Here is a 17,747-nt window from a genome sequence, read left to right as displayed (position 1 = left end):
TAGAAACTTTATGCCCGAAAATGTTAAAAAAGTAACTAAAGACTCTAAGAGACCTTTCTGTCTCCGTCTCCTCCTCAGGGATGGTGAACCGGGAGGTCCTTGAGCAGGTTGAGCGCGGCTACCGCATGCCCTGTCCCCAAGGATGCCCCGAGTCCCTGCACGAGATGATGAAGGTGTGCTGGAAGAAGGAGGCCGATGAGAGGCCGACTTTCGAGTACCTGCAGTCCTTCTTGGAGGACTACTTCACCTCCACAGAGCCACAGTACCAACCCGGAGAGAACCTATAGCCTGCCTGGACTCTGTTGCGTATCCCTACGCCTGGGAGCAGACTTGGAGAAAACACAAGCTCTTAAATCAGACAACTCGACTGGAAAACAGACTTCACCACTACTTGCTCTTCAAATTCTTCATTTAACTAATTTGTCTCTTAATGTCACCATCATTTCATTTTATTGTCTTGTCCTTTTTGTTTTTATTCATGGTACTACACAAGTCTAACCTGTGTCAACTGTTTTGATTTTATATAGGTTTTATCGCAATGTATGACATTGACTGTGGCGGAGAGAAAAATCATTTCAGATCAGTTTTAGATTCACTACATGTGGGGAGTTCTCTCATGGACACAGTATATTGCTGTGAAATAAGCTGTGATAATCCCTCGAAATAGAAAATCATATTGTAGAGTCCAACTGTTGGCCTTCTGTGTGGTTTAACGTTGAGATCTCACACTACATTTGCCTCCAAATTGCGTTCTTATGTGGTGAATTGGTTAAATTATGCATTAAAGCAATTAATTATTAAAAGAGATAATATATTTCAGTAATGGGGAGAAGTTCTCAGGGGACTGATGGTCCATTTAACAATGATTATTTAAAAGAAAATCCCACACAGCTTCACTTTACTTATATTTTATCAGCTGCAGTGCAATTTTTATTTTTTACAAATGAAAGACAGGACTGTGACGTGGTCTTTGATGCCTTTCTGATTTTTTACAATGCATTTTTTCATGTTGTTTTTAATGCTCCTTTGCTATCACATTTTATTCATATCACTCGGACATGGATTTATAGCTTCAGTCGAAGATTTCCTTGACTGTCGATCATCCTCCTTGAGACCTCTGTGAAGACTTAATACAACAAAGCCATAATGCTTTCTGTCCGCACTGCCCAGGTTGTATAATCTCACTGTGATCAGCACAGACACAAAAAGCTTACATAAGGTCACTCCATGTAATGTGTCAGCGAGTTAAACAGTGAGGAAACTCGAGGACTTTTTGGCATCTTGTCAAACCAGAATAACACCTAAGGGACTGTCTGCCACCGAGGGAGCAGGACGATTTCACTGACTTTTACTTCTATGAGTGGAAATAAATCACAAAGCCGCCAAAAAGTGACGAAGCACTTAGATTATTTTGTGTTCATGTATCCTTGCAAGGACTATTTGTACTGCAAAGACTATTTGTACTGCAATGACAACAGTTTTTTCTACAGTGATTTTACCTTTGCATTCTCTGCCTCTATATGAACAAGTCGGAGGCAGTACTTAATGCAAATAAAACTAGCCTGACTTGTAAAGAAGGGCTTTGTATATTATAAAATCCTCGTTTTGTAAGAATACTATTAAATGGTTAAGATTGCTAAATATATTTGGAAGAGAGGAAGTGGGTGCAGTCTTGTCTTTGGAGTTTGTACAATAAAGACGTGATTTTGACTGTCTTGTAATCTTGTAATGCATTGCTGAACTACATGTTTCACGTGTCTTTTAAAGCAGGGGTTCTCAACTGGTCTGGCTTCAGGACCCACCATCACCCCTTAGCGATAAGCTGCAACCCAAATCAAGGAACATTTTTCACTTTATCAAAATTATTTAATATAAAGATGGTGCAGTTTGAACCATAGACTGTAAAAAATATGGACGTAGTATCCGTGACGTCACCCATCTGTTCCTGAGAGCTGTTTTGAAGCAAATCGACGGCGGCAGCCATATTGGTAATGCGGAACTCAACTAGGCAGAGTGTGACGTAGTGTGAGTCTCTTAGCCAATGGCTGTGTGTTCCCGACCGGGAGTCACGTCAGTCATGTCCTTATTTGGGCAAAACTCATAATCTTAATATCTTCTTAACCGTCACGTTAGACCGTACAGTGTATGCCATTAGAGAAATTAGCGTTGTAGGGCCAAGCCGTTTTTTGAACCAGGCTGTAAACATGTTTATTAATGCTGCAAAGATCGTCTTTTTCCCATTCATATCTATGTGGTTTCCGGTGTTTCTGCAGCCAGCCTCAAGCGGATTTTCGATGTATTGCAGTTTATATCACTTCCGCATTGGCTTCATCGTTTGAGACCGGAGTTTGCCGCTTGGTTTGAACCAGAGATACAGAATATCAGATTATGCCAACACACAAAATAAACAAGTGTACTGGTAAACCCAAAACAACCAGCAAGTGGCGATGCTAGAAGAAGAAATATGCCCTTTCACACTCTTTTAGCTGCATTTTAATACAAATCAAAAAGTGCATATTAGGGACACAAGGTTTCAAGAATATTATGCACAAACATGAAACAAACAAGTCTAACTAGTGAGAACTAGTTTCAAAGAGATTCAAAAATATGTAGCTTAGGCATAACAACATTTTATAACAAAAATTATGCTATTAAAAGAGAGAAGAGTGTTTTTTTTCCAAATGCCGCACTAATTTTGACAGTTTCATACTTTCACTTGCCAACACCTCGGTGCACACAACACACTGAGGTTTTTGTCGTCCTTTTTTATCAATATAATAAAGTCCATATTTAATGTAGGCGCTGTATTATTTGTGTTTCGTGAGGAAGACGATAAGGGCCACTGAAAAAAAAAAGAAAAAATTAACGTCAAAAATTATTTTTTTAATTATTATTCTGAGATTAAAGTCAGAATTCTGACTTTAATCTCAGAATTCAGAATTCTGAGAATAATGTCAGAATTCTGAGATTTCTGAATTCTGACTTTAATCTCAGAATTCTGACTTTATTCTGAGAATTCTGACTTTAATCTCAGAATTCTGACTTTATTCTGAGAATTCTGACTTTAATCTCAGAATTCTGACTTTATTCTCAGAATTCTGACTAATAATTTTTTTAAAAACTTGACCTTAATTTTTTTTTTTTTTTTTCAGTGGCCCTAATCCTCTTCTGTATCTTAGCCATGCTTATTTCCCATAAGAAAAAAATTACTTATTTTATTTTACACTGTAAAAAGCATGGTGTCACAATTTTTATTTATATTTTTTTTCCGCAGCTGAAGGCCCGCGACCCACTTTTGGGTCGCGACCCACCAGTTGAGAAACACTGTTTTAAAAGGTCCCAGGACAGTTTTAGACCAATCACAGGCAGGAGGGGATCTGAGGGGGCGGGTCAAGCTCCTACTGTCACTTCCTTGTCAACAGAAATCTGAATTCACAGGACAAAATCTGCAAAAATGCTGCACAGGATTCTGAGTGTGACAACCAGGGATGTGAGATTTCCCACGTCTCAGGAGCAACATGGTTCAGATGCAATGGTAAGAGAGTTGTTATTCAGCTCTGCACGTGAATGGAGTTTAGAGCTGCAGCCTTCACTGTGTGTAACTATGATTTATATCCTTACTTCAACTATTCCACACTGCAGCACACAGACCCGGATTATTCGGTCGCATATGTGGTTATCGACACGGACAGCGGGCTGAAAGGTTTCGGCATCACCTTCACTTTAGGAAAAGGAACCGAGATAGGTGAGAATCTGTCAGTGCAGCCCGCGTGCACCGCCAAACACACCCGAACTTCACGACGACGCTGAAGTTAGCATGTGATTCACAGCTGTTGATCTGCTGATGCCACTTTTAAGATAAGGTGAAGAAGGGACCTGATCCAGAACCACCACCAAAACTTAGCAGATCTTGACTAGATTAACTCAGATGGTTTACAGATAGGTAGATAGATAGATAGATAGATAGATAGATAGATAGATAGATAGATAGATAGATAGATAGATAGATAGATAGATAGATAGATAGATAGACTATTTCAGACCCATAGGTCCATATCAGCACAAGAGTAACACAAAAGATTAAAAATAAGTAAAATAAATGTCCAGCAAGAAATACAAAGATCATATGACAACAGTTTACACATGCATTTTGATTAGAGCATAAAAATGCATTTGTTCCAATATTTCCATTGGCAAGAAAAATACCTTGTGTCAAATAATATGGGCTGAGTGAGCTCCCTTAAAATGTTATTTTCTGTATCAGCTAAGCGACACATAAATTTATACATTACATTTCTCAATAGAGCATGAAATGTAGGGACATTGTTTGATACAAACATAAAACTTGTACTGGTCCATCTTGGTAGTTCAAGGAAAATTCGATATGCATCATTATATGCTACCTGAAGTTTTTTCATTTTAGCTCTGCTGTAACTGCACCACAATTGGGCAGTATAAAGAGGAGTACAGTAAGCTCTAAAAAGCTCTGAAAGAGACTTTTTATAACACAGTTTGACATTTGAGAAGCCTTTATTCTATCTCTGAAAATCTAAAAGGGCTGATACCACTGCTTTTCTTCATCTCTAGGTCATATTTTGACCTGGTCATTAAAAAAATAGTGCTTTTCTTTTAATTTTTTACAAACAGAATTAAAGTTTTACAAACCCAAAACTGTGTTTTAGATGGTCTGTTGACGCCCTGAGAAAATCTAGTCCAGACCTGACAAGTCTAGGTATAGTGGTTCTGGATCAATAAGCTTGAGGAGATCAAACTGATAGCCTGGAAGCTAATCACGTTCGATTTTAATTAATTTTGCTTCTATTCAGTATTTAAAGGTTACCAAGTTACAGTTAAAGCTGCAGTTGGTAGGATTGGGGTAAAAACTGTACTTATTTTGTGCTGTGTTTGGCAAAAAAGTCATAACACTCATCAACAGCCATCAATAAACGAGGTATTTTGAGGTTATGGCGAGATCTCTGTATTTTCCTATTCCTCTGTATCCAGCAATCTATAAGTTCCAATCGCTCCCGTCAGCTCAGACCAATCAGAGCCAATCTCCTGATTGGTCCTTCTTTAATGTCCTGATTGAGCTTGCAATACGACCTGTTTGTGAACAGGGCGTACAGGAGCAGAGAGGGGGTGATAGGGGTGTAGTGAGAGGGAAATCTGGTGTGAAGGGGTAGTGTTGACATTCAAAATCTCTCCCTGAACTGATGTTTATTCCAGGACTACCAACAGCAGCTTTAAAGTTGAAGTACTACTTATTCTTGTAGCATAAATAGTTTCATAACAGACATGTAAACGTATTGCTCTTAAAGCAAAAGACAAAAAAATATATAAAACAAACTTGATACTAAAAAAAGCATGTCTAGAAAGTATAGGTAAAAGAAAGTGTCCACTCCTGGACCTGGATGTCACTTTCCTCTCACGTGCTTCAGTACAAAGTTGAACTTCCATACAGTCTCTGGTTGAACCGCACACCTCCACCACCTTGTGGTTGTATGTGTTTGTTACAGTGATACAGTTTGTAGTTTAATATATGTAAAGAGAAGGCTGCTAGAAGTATGGATTTTTGAGGTTTGGTTAAATTAACAGTGTCTCGAGCTTTCCTCCCTTTAAGAGGCTGATGTGTGTTGGCTCTTTCCTGCAGTGGTTCGTGCTGTGGAGGCTCTGGCAGGGCTGGTTGTTGGTAAATCTTTACAGGAGATTGTGAGTGACTTTCGTGGATTTTACCGCCTCCTGACCAGCGATAGTCAGATGAGATGGGTAAGAACAGTAAAACAAGCTGTGCAAAATGTTAAAAAATGATAGAAGACGGATACACACAGGTCTTTGAATTATAGAAGCCTATTGCTGCCAGTAAAGATGGCTAAGATGTGATCAGAAACATTCCTATATGAGGTTGTAGTTCTGAAAAAATGAAGAGGAAGAAGAAGAATCTAAATCACTAGATAATTAACAGTGATAAGAAAAGTTTGAATTATAAGATTTTTAAAAAGGGAATAACGATTTAACATTATGATTCTGATATTTAAAATAGCCATTTGATATATTTTTTTACATAATTTTAACTCAATTTTTTATCTAATAATTTTGATGTTTTAATTGAATTGATGAGTTTCTAAAAAAAAATGATATATTTTGAAATTATGTATTATTTAAATATATATAAATAAAATAAATAAATAATTCTAAATTATATCCTAATTATTAATAATGTGTTATGTGTTATTTGTGAAGTATCTGAGTTTTTTTGAAAAGCGTTATATAAATAAAATGTATTATTATTAATATTATTAATAGGTATCATATAATTTATAATTATTTAATTTACTGGTGGAAACATATTTAACAGCTTTAATATTTAATCTAAAACATTTTTTTTTTGTTTTAGGAAAATCAATTTCTTGAAAAGTTTGAAAATCATAATCACTGGTTTCAGGATCAAAAGCTGTCACCTAAGACATTTTGTATGTTTTTGACTGTGTCTCTATGCACGTCAGGTCTTATTTGCAGTCCCCATTTCTTAATGCATACACTTCCTGATCATTTTTTCAGTGCTAGTTTTTGAATCAGACTCCTGATTCTTTTTTACACTCTTTCCTGAACCAGTTGGGCCCAGAAAAAGGAGTGATCCACTTGGCCACAGCTGCAGTCCTGAATGCTGTATGGGACCTATGGGCAAGGTCAGAGTCTAAGGTGGGACTGATGATGTCTTATCATTACCAAAAAAAAGCAATTCCCCAGTGTCACACCTGATTACTCACAAGATGTTCATCATTTTCCTGTAGCCGCTGTGGAAGCTGCTTGTTGACATGGTGAGTCACAGGAAACAGAGATTTATGTCCATTCATGTGATCCCAAAGAAAAACAACATGTCTCCTGTTTGTCACTCCAGAGTCCCAAGCAGATTGTCTCCTGCATTGACTTCAGATACATCACTGATGTGCTCACAGAGGAGGAGGCTGTTGGTGAGACCTGCTTATGACGTTGTCTTCATGAAATACAGCTTAAGAAGAGAAATCCCTTCTTTAAGTGCAGTCTTCTTCTGTTTTTTATTCAGAGATACTCGAGAAGGCGAAGGAGGGCATGCAGCAGAGAGGTGAGAACACTCAGAAGAGCCATTAATTACACAACTGAATGAGATTATCCAGAAAGAAATTGCCTCTTTAGAAATCAACAGGAGTGCTTTTAGCCTCTGTAATGGCTCCCTCCTCTCTGTGACTGCTCTATTAGACCGTACTCCTCCTCGAGTGTTTATTAAATCTGTAGACTGCTTCTTTTTCCTTCCAGAGGAACAAATGCTGAGAGAGGGTTATCCTGCCTACACCACCTCCTGTGCCTGGCTTGGATACTCAGATGAACAACTCAGAGAGGTCTATATGTTATGAAACTACATTTAAATCCTCAGTATGAAGCATAGACTCTATGAAAGAAACAAACCAAGAAGCCACAAAGACAGACATTTTCTGTGAAGTTGCTTTTTGAAGCACTGAGTTCTGGACCATCTTTGTTTTTTGGTTTGTTTTTTGACATCTCTAGGCTGCCAGAAAGCAACCTCTCAATCACAGGTAGCTACCCCCAAAGCATACCCTTCTACGTTATCAATAAGTCTAAATAGGGCCATCATTTCAAAATAAATGATATATTAAAACATCAGAATAAACATCAACATATCTGATTTCTTTCTGCAATCCGTACAGTCTCCCCCTGCTGGCCATTAGAAATAATGTATATGTCAGGCACTCAAGCATTGGCCTAACTTGTTAAACTAAAAGACTCCACTTCTTGTACAGTCTATGGGTTGTAAGAATCTTCTCTGTGTTTCTAAAGCTCTGCACAGACGCACTCAAAAGCGGTTGGACTAAATTCAAGGTGAAAGTTGGTGCAGATCTGGAGGACGACATTCGCAGGTGCCGCCTCATAAGGCAGATGATTGGACCCGAGAACACTTTGGTAAGATCTCTACCACTGCACTCAGAAAAGAAAAAAGTAACCTTACACTAAAGTGTTTTTGTGTTAGATGATCGATGCCAACCAGAGATGGGACGTCGGCGAGGCCATCAGCTGGGTGACCAGTCTTGCTGAATTCAAACCTCTGTGGATCGAGGAGCCCACGTGTCCGGATGACATCCTGGGTCACGCTACTATCTCTAAGGTAAGAGGGATCACGGGGATTTTTGTGTTTGTGTGTTGATGACAGACAATCAGACAATGAGTCCCTGAGCGTGGAAATGTTAAGCCCCACCTAAGAGACTGATGGAGTCAGAATCCAGCAATTCTTTGTCCAGTTGTTATAAGTCCCTCTGGCTGAAATGAGTCTTTATCTGTCTCTTTGTGATTCTTGGTATCTTTGTTTTTGGTCTCTTTCTAAGTGTAGTCTGTCTCTTTGTAGTGATTATGTGTCATTTTTGTCTCTTTCTAGTTGTTTTAAGGCTTGTTGTTGTTTTTTTATTATGGGTTTATAGTCGTGTTTAATGTCTTTGTAGTTGTTTTGTGTATCTCTTTGTTGATGTTTGCATCTTTGTGGTGATTTGTTTCTACTTTTGATTGTCTCTTTTCTGTTTATCGTCTTTTTAAAAGTCTTTGTAATTGTTTCAAACCCTTTTTCATTGGTTTGAGTGTCTGAAATTATGTCTTTGTGCTTAAGTTATATATTTTGTAGTAGTTTGTGTTTCCTTGTTATTTTGTCTTCCTAGCTGATTTCTGTCTTTTCAGTTCTTTTGCATCTCTTTGTAGTAACTTGTGCCTCATTGTAGTCTATCAATCTGTGTCTTTCAGTGCTATATGTTTCTACAATGTGTATCTATGTGGTAGATTTTGCTTTTTGGCTTGTGCCCTACTTGTTCTGTATCTTGTCCATTGTCAGCGACTGTTCTTTTGTTCATTGTTGCAGGCTTTGGCTCCTCTCGGGATTGGAGTGGCCACAGGAGAACAGGTCAGGACTCCATCCAGATCTCTAGCTGATGAAACTCTGATTTGTAGTTGGCTAACGGTTTCCTCTGCAGTGTCACAACAGGGTGATGTTTAAGCAGTTCCTCCAGGCCTCGGCTCTGCAGTTTGTGCAGATCGACAGCTGTCGGCTGGGGAGTGTCAATGAGAACCTGGCTGTGCTGCTCATGGCCCACAAGTTCCGGGGTAAAGACTTCAAAATCTCACATGCTCGATAGCACAAAAGCAATCACATAGAGCCAAGTTTTTTATAAAGCCCAAAGAGTGAGACAAGGGAGCAAAGGACTGTCACTCATTAGACAAGGAAAAAAAACAGAACTGAATAGATCAATAATATTGTTAGTCAAACAACTTCAGGAGGTGTAGGAAGATCTCTCTTTGTCTTTCCTTTAACCCTCCTGTTATGTTGCGGGTCAAATTTACCCTTTTTTAAAGTCTGTATTAGGTAATATGCCTTCCAAACCAGCTAAATGCAGCATAAAAATGTGGGCAGCATGTGACAGAAGAGGTGTCGTGTTAATTTATCAACATCACTTCATAAAAATTCAAAATTCAAAATAAAATAAAGAAAAATCTATGTTATGTAAAACTGTTGTATTTATATTTAGGGCTTTCCAATGTACATTAAAATAAGTTTTAACATTAATTTTAATGAAAAATGAGTGAGTTATCCTCATTGAACCATGATCTGTAAGAATTAAAGAACACCAGCGGACCAAATATTGATTAAATGGTTAGTAAAGGAATTAAAAAACAATTTAAATCCCTTCTAAAAAACTACTTTTATGCAGAGCCTTTCCTTATTTTACCTGAGCTTTATTTTATTTATTTTATTTTTCGGTTTATCCCAGTTTAACAATTTAAACATTTTTTTTGTAACAATTTTAATCCTTTAAAAAATGTTTAAAGGAATTTTATGTCTTTTAAAATTTGTTTTTATTCTTGATCTTGCCTTGTGGGCTTTTATGACTCACTTGTTTTATTTTGCTGCCTATGTAAAGCACTTTTTAACAAGTCCTCTATAAATACAGTTATTATTAAAATTAGAATTGGTATTATTATTATCATCACTATTAACATTCCCATTTCCCATGTAACATTTACAATTCGTGTTTCACAAAAAAGTAAATGTGTGGAAACAGATAAAAGACAAAGGGTTAAGTGTGTTATCAGTGACCAAACATATGACACAACGGGACTTCATGAATTATATTTGGGGTTTGGGTTTTTTTGTTTTTATATATTATATTAATTTATTAGGATTATCACTATCATTATTAGCTGCACGGTGGTGCAGTGGGTAGCGCTGTTGCCTCACAGCTAGAAGGTTCCTGGTTCGAATCCCTGGCCCGAATCCCTGGCCGGGTAGGTGCCTTTCTGTGTGGAGTTTGCATGTTCTCCCCGTGCATGCGTGGGTTCTCTCCAAAAACATGCTCAGGTTGATTGATCACTCTAAATTGCCCGTAGGTGTGAGTGTGTGCGTGAATGGTTGTCTGTCTCTCTGTGTTAGCCCTGTGATAGGTTGGCGACCTGTCCAGGGTGTACCCTGCCTTCCGCCCGAAGCCAGCTGGGATAGGCTCCAGCCCCCCGTGACCCCTAACGGGCTAAGCGGTCAAGATAATGGATGGATGGATGGACTATCATTATTATTCTATCTTAATTGGGTATTCATGGTATTTGTATATAAACCTTTGTATAGGTACGTGAATATGCACTCTATTTTCTGTAAATGTCTATATGTCTATTCATATTTTATTTTTTTGTATTTTCTTTTACTTTATTATATGAAAAGAAAAATTTTTAAAAAATGTGATAAAAAAAAAACAGGAGTTCATGAAAAGCTTTTACATCAATTCAATTCTTATAAACAGTTTTCTTAGAAAATGATGAACTCAGTTCTGAAATCTTGGCTGACATCAGATGTAATTGGTGTATTTTTAATAACCTTTTGCTAGCTTATTCATTCTCAGGGTAGTAACGCATACAAATATAATTGTTTCTGTAAGAATTGTGCCCTTGAACACACACACTAATTGAGTCTCTCTCCTTAGTGCCCGTTTGTCCTCATAGTGGAGGAGTCGGACTCTGTGAGCTCGTCCAGCATCTCATTCTGTTTGACTACATCTCTGTGTCTGCAAGTCTCAGCAACCGGTAACATCTTGTTTATGTGTCCACAGTTCGAGTTCTTGACTGTTTCTGATCGGCACATCGTCATCAGCACTGATGTTTGTGTTTTTGTATTCTTCTCTCCAGCATGTGTGAATACGTTGATCACCTGCATGAACACTTCACCAGCCCTGTGGTGATACGTGATGCCCACTACATGCTTCCTAAGGTAAGCTGAAGTCAACCAAGCTGGACAAAAATCACTGCACAGTATAAAACAAATGTCACTCTTTAACATTCACACGTGATGTTCTATGTACTTGTTTGAGCACACTGTGATTACTGCTCTCAGGATCCAGGATATTCTTGTGAGATGCTGGAGTCATCAGTGAAGAGACACCAGTACCCTGAAGGAGACGTTTGGAGGCTGAATATGGAGAAATGAGGAGTCCATCTTTTATCTTTTATCTTTTATCTTGTACAGTTGTGCTCGTAAGTTTACCAACCCAGAATGCAGAATTTATGGTTTCTTGGGTAGTTTCTGTTGTCTTTATGATATAAAAAGAGTAAACACAGTTGTTTGATAAAAAATTTGCTTCACCCACCCACTAACCATGAGTGAAAAAAAGTTTTTCTCTTATCATTCATATTCTCTGAAAAATGCCCTCCAAGAAAATCACAAATTCTGCCAGGGTATGTAAACGTATGAGCACAACTGTATGTGCAGAAAATGCTGAGTCATGACCAGGTGTTAGGGCTCAGTCCTGTACCTGCAGCAGTTTTTGAACAATGTTTTGTGTCACTTTGGGTTTCTGAGCAATAAGCAATTCTTCACAAGTAACTCTGGCAGAAATGTAGTTCTTTATTTACTAAAGTGGTCTAGAAATGACAAACTAAAATGATATTTTCCAAACAACAAACACAAACACCATTTAAATAATACATAAGAAAGTAACTGAAAGAAAACAAATCATAGCTCTTGTCCTATCAGATGACTTGTTTCTATAAGATCTTTTTAGAAGTAAAAAAAAAGTACCTTTTACAATTAAGAAAAAAAATCCTTTTACCTGGCATTTTGGATGAACTTAACATTAAAAACATACGCCCAGCAACTTTAAAAGTGACTGAATTATAAAAAATTTACATATGAACAATGACACATTTTCCTAAAGCACCATACAAACCCCATATTCATACCCCAACACAATGACATTTACACAGCCATCTGCATCTTAATGGTGGGATGAGGGTTGTAGTCACAGATCTCAAAGTCCTCTGTGCGGAAATCATCAATACTCTCCACTTTCCTCAGAATCTTCAGCTTGGGGAACGGTCTGATCTCCCTCTGAAGCTGTAATTGTGAACAGATGATCTGGGTAAATTGGATATCAAGCATGTAAATCATTCAACAAAAGAATACCATTAACTAACCCACCTGTACTTTAAGAGGTTCAATGTGGTTGACATAGATGTGAGCATCACCCAGAGTGTGAACGAAGTCGCCTGGCTGAAAAGACGAGATGACAAATGAATACAAGTCAGATGATGAAATATACGATGATGCACTTTAAATGAGGGGACTATAGTGATCTTACCTGTAGTCCTGTGATGTGTGCGATCATGTAGGTGAGAAGTGCATAGCTAGCGATGTTGAAAGGCACTCCAAGACCCATGTCGCCAGAGCGCTGGTACAGCTGACACGACAGCTCGCCATCGCAAACGTAGAACTGACAGAGAGCGTGGCAGGGGGGCAGAGCCATGTGGGGCAGGTCTGCAGAAACAGGTGAGAGGACATGGAGTTATAGGATTCTCCTGGACTGTAAAAAGAGTTAGATAAGTCCAGGATTAGTTAAAGTAGTTTTCACCTTTGGGGTTCCAGGCACACATAATGATCCGTCTGTCCTCTGGGTTCTTCTTGATGGTGTCAATCACCTTCTGCAGCTGGTCAACACCCTGTCCGTTGTAATCTGTGGAAGTAGATGTTTTACACAAATGGTCATTTAAGATTTAAGGTGACATTAATATAGTTGGACCCCATTTTTAAACTTTAAAAAATAGGATGTAAAATGTCTAGTTTATGGTTGCCACTAATTGTCATATTTCCACACTGTACCTGCGTGCATGTTTGTGTACTCTGCACCAAAGTGCCTCCACTGGAAACCATACACAGGTCCTAGGTCGCCCTCCTCTCTGTCTGTGAACCCCAGATTGTCCAGGAAGCCGCGGGAACCATTAGCATCCCAAATCTTCACCCCTTTCTCTGAGAGCTCCTTGGCGTTTGTTGATCCCTTTCAGCACACATAGAAAAGAAAGCTCAATTCACTTTAATTTAAAACAAGACCTCAGGGGGAAAATGCAGCACTCATATATCAGTCCATCCAAATGACCATAATTACCATATTTATCTGTGTTCAAAATGTCTGCAAACCAATTACTACTGAAAAGTTACTGCTTATATTTTCCTTTAATATTTACATGGGTTCGAATTTATCTACATTTCACCCACTTGAACAAATAGCCTTAAAAAAACAGAAGTGCTTTCTTTGCTTTTTACCTTTATAAACCACAACAGTTCTTCAAGTATCCCTCTCCAGAACACTCTCTTGGTCGTCAGCAGGGGAAACTGATCTAAAAACAAAGAAAAAAAATACTTACAAACATTTGAACAGGTTTTTTTTCACAACATAAATAAATGATTATGAAGATCCCTTCAGATTGATCATTGAAATAATGAATATGATATGCATGTAAAATGATGGATACAACTCACGACTGCTCTCTAGTGGACAAACTCAATAGTGACACTGTTTTGAAATAACCACAAATATGTGGGCCTTTCTGTGCTGCAGTTTCTGTCAGCTACAACATATGACTCGCCCATCTGTGGTCTGATTTTTGTAACAATCAATGGGTACTAAATGAACATCATCCTCCACTTTGTATTGAATTTTGCACAATTTACTTTTTCTTTTTCACCAACCATAATCACCTCATAAATGATAATGTGCAATGTTGACTTATAGAAGAACTGTTTTCTAGAAATGGCATGGTGGTTGTAAATAAAAGGCAAATGTTTGTCTTTTTTATTATATCTATAAAGTGTTGCAGATTTCTGGTTTCTTTAACCCTCCTGTTATGTTTGTTTCTCTGGAACAGCAATAATGTTCCTGGGTTAATTTGACCCGGGGCACATTCAATTATCCAAAGTGTTAGAACCCAAAAAAATCCCAATACACTTTTTTTTTCTTTCTAATTTTTAACTCCATTATTAACCATTTAATTCAATATTTAGTGCAATGGTGTTCTTTAATTCTCAAAGATCATGGTTCAATGAGAACATTTATGTCAAAACTTGTTTAAATGTACATTGGAAAGACCTAAATATAAATTCAATAGTTTTACATGACAGATTTTTTTCTTTTAGTTTTTTTATGAAGTGATGTTGATACATTAACAGGACACCTTTTCTGTCACATGCTGCCCAGATTTTAAGCTGTATTCAGCTACTTTGGAAGGCATATATTACCTAAAATAGATGTTTGCATTACTTTAGATTTTAAGTATCTTAGTGCTTCCTCTACCATCATTTGTTATCAGTATAAACAGTAAAATAAATAGGAAAAACATTTTTAAAAACTAACAAACCTCTCAGACTGTATCTGGCCTGAGCACCAAACACAGAGACGACTCCTGTCCCGGTTCGGTCTCCTTTCCGGCGGCCGTGCTGCATGATGTACTCGACCTGATCCAGATACCCTCGTTCATCACAGAAGATACCGAAGTTCCTCTTTGTCTCCCCCGCTGCAGGCTCCTGGGTCTCTGCCTCCACTCTGCAGCCGGGCTCCCTGTGCACCTCCTCGATGACTATGTCTGAAGTCGCGGGCATTTTTGTGTTAGAAAGTGAAGATAATTCGCGAGCAGGTCAGATGTGCATGTAGTCTTGCAAAGTGTCACTGAAAAGCTTTCCCGGGTGATTTTTGTGCTGTTGAGAAAGGAACCGCCCACGGAGCGAACACAGCCAATAGCGGGCCGAGGACTGCTTCCGGGTTCGCCCCTGTTGTCACGAGACTTCTGAAGAAGCGCGCTGTTTTTTTTCTCTGCCTCTCTTTTTCCAAATACTGTCTAAGCAGAAGTCTTACATGTCTGGAAACGAGGCCTGAATCTCCCCTATGTCTTCACTCAGACTCAGAGAGCTTAAGAGAGTGTGACTGAGTGGGATAATGAATGAGGCTTCAAAATATCAATTGATAAGACTAAATACAGGGTATTTGGGTATAAAAGGAAAGTGCCTGCCCAGCAGATTACAATTGTATGGAAAGGCATTTGAGAGAGTCAAGCAATTTAAATTTCTTGGAATGTGGCTGGATGAGAGATTGACTTGGAAAATGCATGTAGAAAAAGTTTGTTTTAGGTGTGAAAAAATTGTGAATGTTCTTAGGTGTGTGGCAGGGTCAGACTGGGGGGGTGACAAAGAGTCACTATCAATGATATACAGAGCTATGGTGTATGGAATACAAATCAGCTGCGTCGTCAGTGATAAGGAAACTTGATATAATCAAGCTAAAGCTCTTAGAGTGTGTGGTGGCGCATTTCACACTAAGATAGATGTTTTTTTTTGTTTTATTCCTTTTGTTGAGCATTTACTGATACAACTCAATATATGCATCTCTTCTTCTTCTTTTGCCCAAAAGTAAAAACAGGTCTAATATACTTCTCAAATAGGTTTTTAAATGGTTTAAATTTCACAGTTACAAAATATGTCATTATATATACAATGTAACAATTCTCCAAGCAGAATTCACATATTTTATTTATTTTATTATTTAACTATCACCTACATATACTTTTTTTGTGTGTAAAAACTACCTCTGCTACTCACCACTGCACTTTTATCATATTATTTTAGTCTGTACATATTAGTCATGCCTATTTGTTATAGCTGATGTTTTTGTTATTATTATTTTATTTGTATGCCTTATTCTTACGCCTTGTGCAAAGAGAGCACAGTTTGCCAAAGTCAAATTCCTTGTGTGTTCAAGCATACCTGGCAAATAAAGCTGATTCTGATTCTGATTCTGATTATAACATTCAGAATCCTACATTCATGCACCCTGCTTTCTCAGGATAAATTAAAAAAGACTGACTTGCACAGAGAATACATAACTTTACTGCAGAAAGATTTAGAAATACAGAAAAAACACAAGTGAATAAAAAGCTTTAAGTTCTGCATTTAAAAGTTTAGGAGGTATGTCATCAATTCAAAGTTTTGAATGTCCTTTAACTGAGTATTTGATGGTATTGTATGAATGCTTGGATGTCCATGTTACTCCATTCCTGCAGGGGGGGAAGTAATAAAAACAGTTAATAAACAGAGAAATGTAAAGAAAGTATATGTATTCAAACAGCCTCGAATGCTGATACTAAATCAATTTGGACCAATTGTTTTTGTTACCTCATAGATTATAAGATAATACAGTTTAAAAGTGTCCCTCATATTAAGAGTCAGTTTGACAAATGCACAGGGAATTGTGGCGCTGATAAGTCAATCAATTAATTCAATATAGATCCCTGCCAGATGATGCAGAGAGCCTATTAATTAACTACCAATCAATACCTTTTATCTGGCGTTTATGGAGGGTCAGAGCCTCCTGAGCTGCATACTGGATAAAAGCAGGGTCATCCACCTCCAGCTCTGCAGGGACTGAGACAGTCATTGGGCCAGAACCCAGTATGGTCACAACCACACTGCTGTCTGCTTTCGGTCTGATTGTCTTCATCTGTTGCTGTTGATGAACCTGTGAAATTAGATAAAGTGACACATTTCACCTTAAACGTTTCTCAAGACAAAGTAGTTCTACTTTTACAGTCATTACGTGTCAGGATGGGGATAGCTGTGGAGTTTTTAACTAAAACAATTTGTCATGTTGTGATGTATAAGCATTCATGTGACATTGATTCTCGTGTTACATTATTTCAAACTCACTGTGATGACACTGAAGGTGTTGTGTGGTTCCTCTGTGCTGTTGGACAGGCGGCTGATCCAGCGGTACTTGTCCTCCATGCTGCTGAGCCATCTCTGCGTGTCTGTAGTGTGTCTGCGGACCAGCAGCAGCCGGTCGTCGTACTGCTCATGGGAGGCGTTCAGAAGTAAGTGCATCTCCTCCATGTCAGAGTGCAGCTGCTGGACGATGGGACACTCTGTAAGTACACACAATCATGTGGATGGTGAACTGGACAGTAGACTTGAATTTTCTAAAATGAAACTATTATTTTAAAACAATGACTCATCACTGTGTGCTGTACTGGAGAGTAGGATGGTCCTCCCTGTCGTCATGCAGGCAAAAACGTTGGAATCTTCTTATTTATAAATGCATCCTAGGACCACTTCCCTCTTTACCTCCTTCCATATATTGAACAAAACAACTCAGGAGGTCATAATCTTCGATCTCAGGATATTTTAATATTATCTGTTTCGAGGGTCAGGACTGAACTTGGGAAAAGGGCCTTCAGGTTTGCTGCTCCCTCGACCTGGAAGGCCTTACAAAAGGATCTAAAACTGTCTGATACGATATCTTTGAATGCTTTTAAGCGGTCCTTAAATGACTTGGAGGCTGAAGCATCCGTCTGTAGATGTTTTGTTTAAATGTGACATGCTGTTTTTCTGGAGGTACCTGTTGTGTAGCTGTTGT

General features: G+C 38.2%; 4 protein-coding genes across 4 annotated transcripts in view; 2 read left to right on the top strand and 2 right to left on the bottom strand.

The window, feature by feature from the left end:
• LOC117829284 (tyrosine-protein kinase yes-like) overlaps window positions 1-1,710 on the top strand; it is a 33,222-nt gene extending 31,512 nt beyond the window's left edge. The window contains 1 exon segment of the mRNA XM_034706912.1: window positions 79-1,710. Within this exon segment, the coding sequence (XP_034562803.1) occupies window positions 79-287 (209 nt within the window). The 3' untranslated portion in view covers window positions 288-1,710.
• Window positions 1,711-3,369: 1,659 nt separating this feature from the next.
• enosf1 (enolase superfamily member 1) lies at window positions 3,370-14,131 on the top strand. The gene is made up of 15 exons (XM_034706305.1): window positions 3,370-3,535; window positions 3,643-3,745; window positions 5,651-5,766; window positions 6,613-6,699; window positions 6,792-6,818; window positions 6,899-6,971; window positions 7,064-7,102; window positions 7,294-7,376; window positions 7,834-7,956; window positions 8,024-8,158; window positions 8,897-8,938; window positions 9,009-9,138; window positions 11,004-11,103; window positions 11,206-11,287; window positions 11,411-14,131. The coding sequence occupies exons 1-15, from the start codon at window positions 3,455-3,457 to the stop codon at window positions 11,501-11,503; spliced, it is 1,314 nt and encodes a 437-aa protein (XP_034562196.1). The 5' UTR covers window positions 3,370-3,454; the 3' UTR covers window positions 11,504-14,131.
• tyms (thymidylate synthetase) lies at window positions 12,163-15,054 on the bottom strand. Its single transcript, XM_034706306.1, has 7 exons — window positions 14,704-15,054; window positions 13,613-13,686; window positions 13,172-13,346; window positions 12,924-13,025; window positions 12,654-12,829; window positions 12,494-12,565; window positions 12,163-12,409 (listed from the first exon to the last, which is right to left on the bottom strand). Exons 1-7 carry the CDS (start codon window positions 14,942-14,944, stop codon window positions 12,272-12,274), a joined length of 978 nt encoding a protein of 325 aa, XP_034562197.1. The 5' UTR covers window positions 14,945-15,054; the 3' UTR covers window positions 12,163-12,271.
• A 1,226-nt stretch (window positions 15,055-16,280) lies between these two features.
• The window catches only part of LOC117829340 (clusterin-like protein 1), a 4,257-nt gene continuing 2,790 nt past the window's right edge, over window positions 16,281-17,747 (bottom strand). Inside the window, exons 6-8 of the mRNA XM_034706970.1 lie at window positions 17,042-17,256; window positions 16,673-16,853; window positions 16,281-16,392 (exon numbers count right to left, since the gene is read on the bottom strand). Coding sequence (XP_034562861.1) covers window positions 16,382-16,392; window positions 16,673-16,853; window positions 17,042-17,256 — 407 coding nt within the window. The 3' untranslated portion in view covers window positions 16,281-16,381. The remainder of the gene's footprint in view (window positions 16,393-16,672; window positions 16,854-17,041; window positions 17,257-17,747) is intronic.

Source organism: Notolabrus celidotus, chromosome 17 (assembly GCF_009762535.1).
Source record: "Notolabrus celidotus isolate fNotCel1 chromosome 17, fNotCel1.pri, whole genome shotgun sequence".
NCBI classification, from domain to species: Eukaryota; Metazoa; Chordata; class Actinopteri; order Labriformes; family Labridae; genus Notolabrus; species Notolabrus celidotus.
The sequence above is the reverse complement of the archived record's forward strand: the minus strand, read 5'-3'. Positions and strand labels throughout refer to the sequence as shown.

Bases quoted from the DNA above. Each gene is read 5' to 3' on its own strand.
- tyms (XM_034706306.1), bottom strand. From the start codon at position 14,944: ATGCCCGCGACTTCAGACATAGTCATCGAGGAGGTGCACAGGGAGCCC. The intron at 13,347-13,612 runs GTAAAAAGCAAA...GTGTGCTGAAAG, and splicing joins AACTGTTGTGGTTTATAAAG to GGATCAACAAACGCCAAGGA. The intron at 12,566-12,653 runs GTAAGATCACTA...TCGTCTTTTCAG, and splicing joins CACACATCACAGGACTACAG to CCAGGCGACTTCGTTCACAC.
- enosf1 (XM_034706305.1), top strand. From the start codon at position 3,455: ATGCTGCACAGGATTCTGAGTGTGACAACCAGGGATGTGAGATTTCCC. The intron at 7,103-7,293 runs GTGAGAACACTC...TTTTCCTTCCAG, and splicing joins GGAGGGCATGCAGCAGAGAG to AGGAACAAATGCTGAGAGAG. The intron at 11,288-11,410 runs GTAAGCTGAAGT...TACTGCTCTCAG, and splicing joins CCCACTACATGCTTCCTAAG to GATCCAGGATATTCTTGTGA.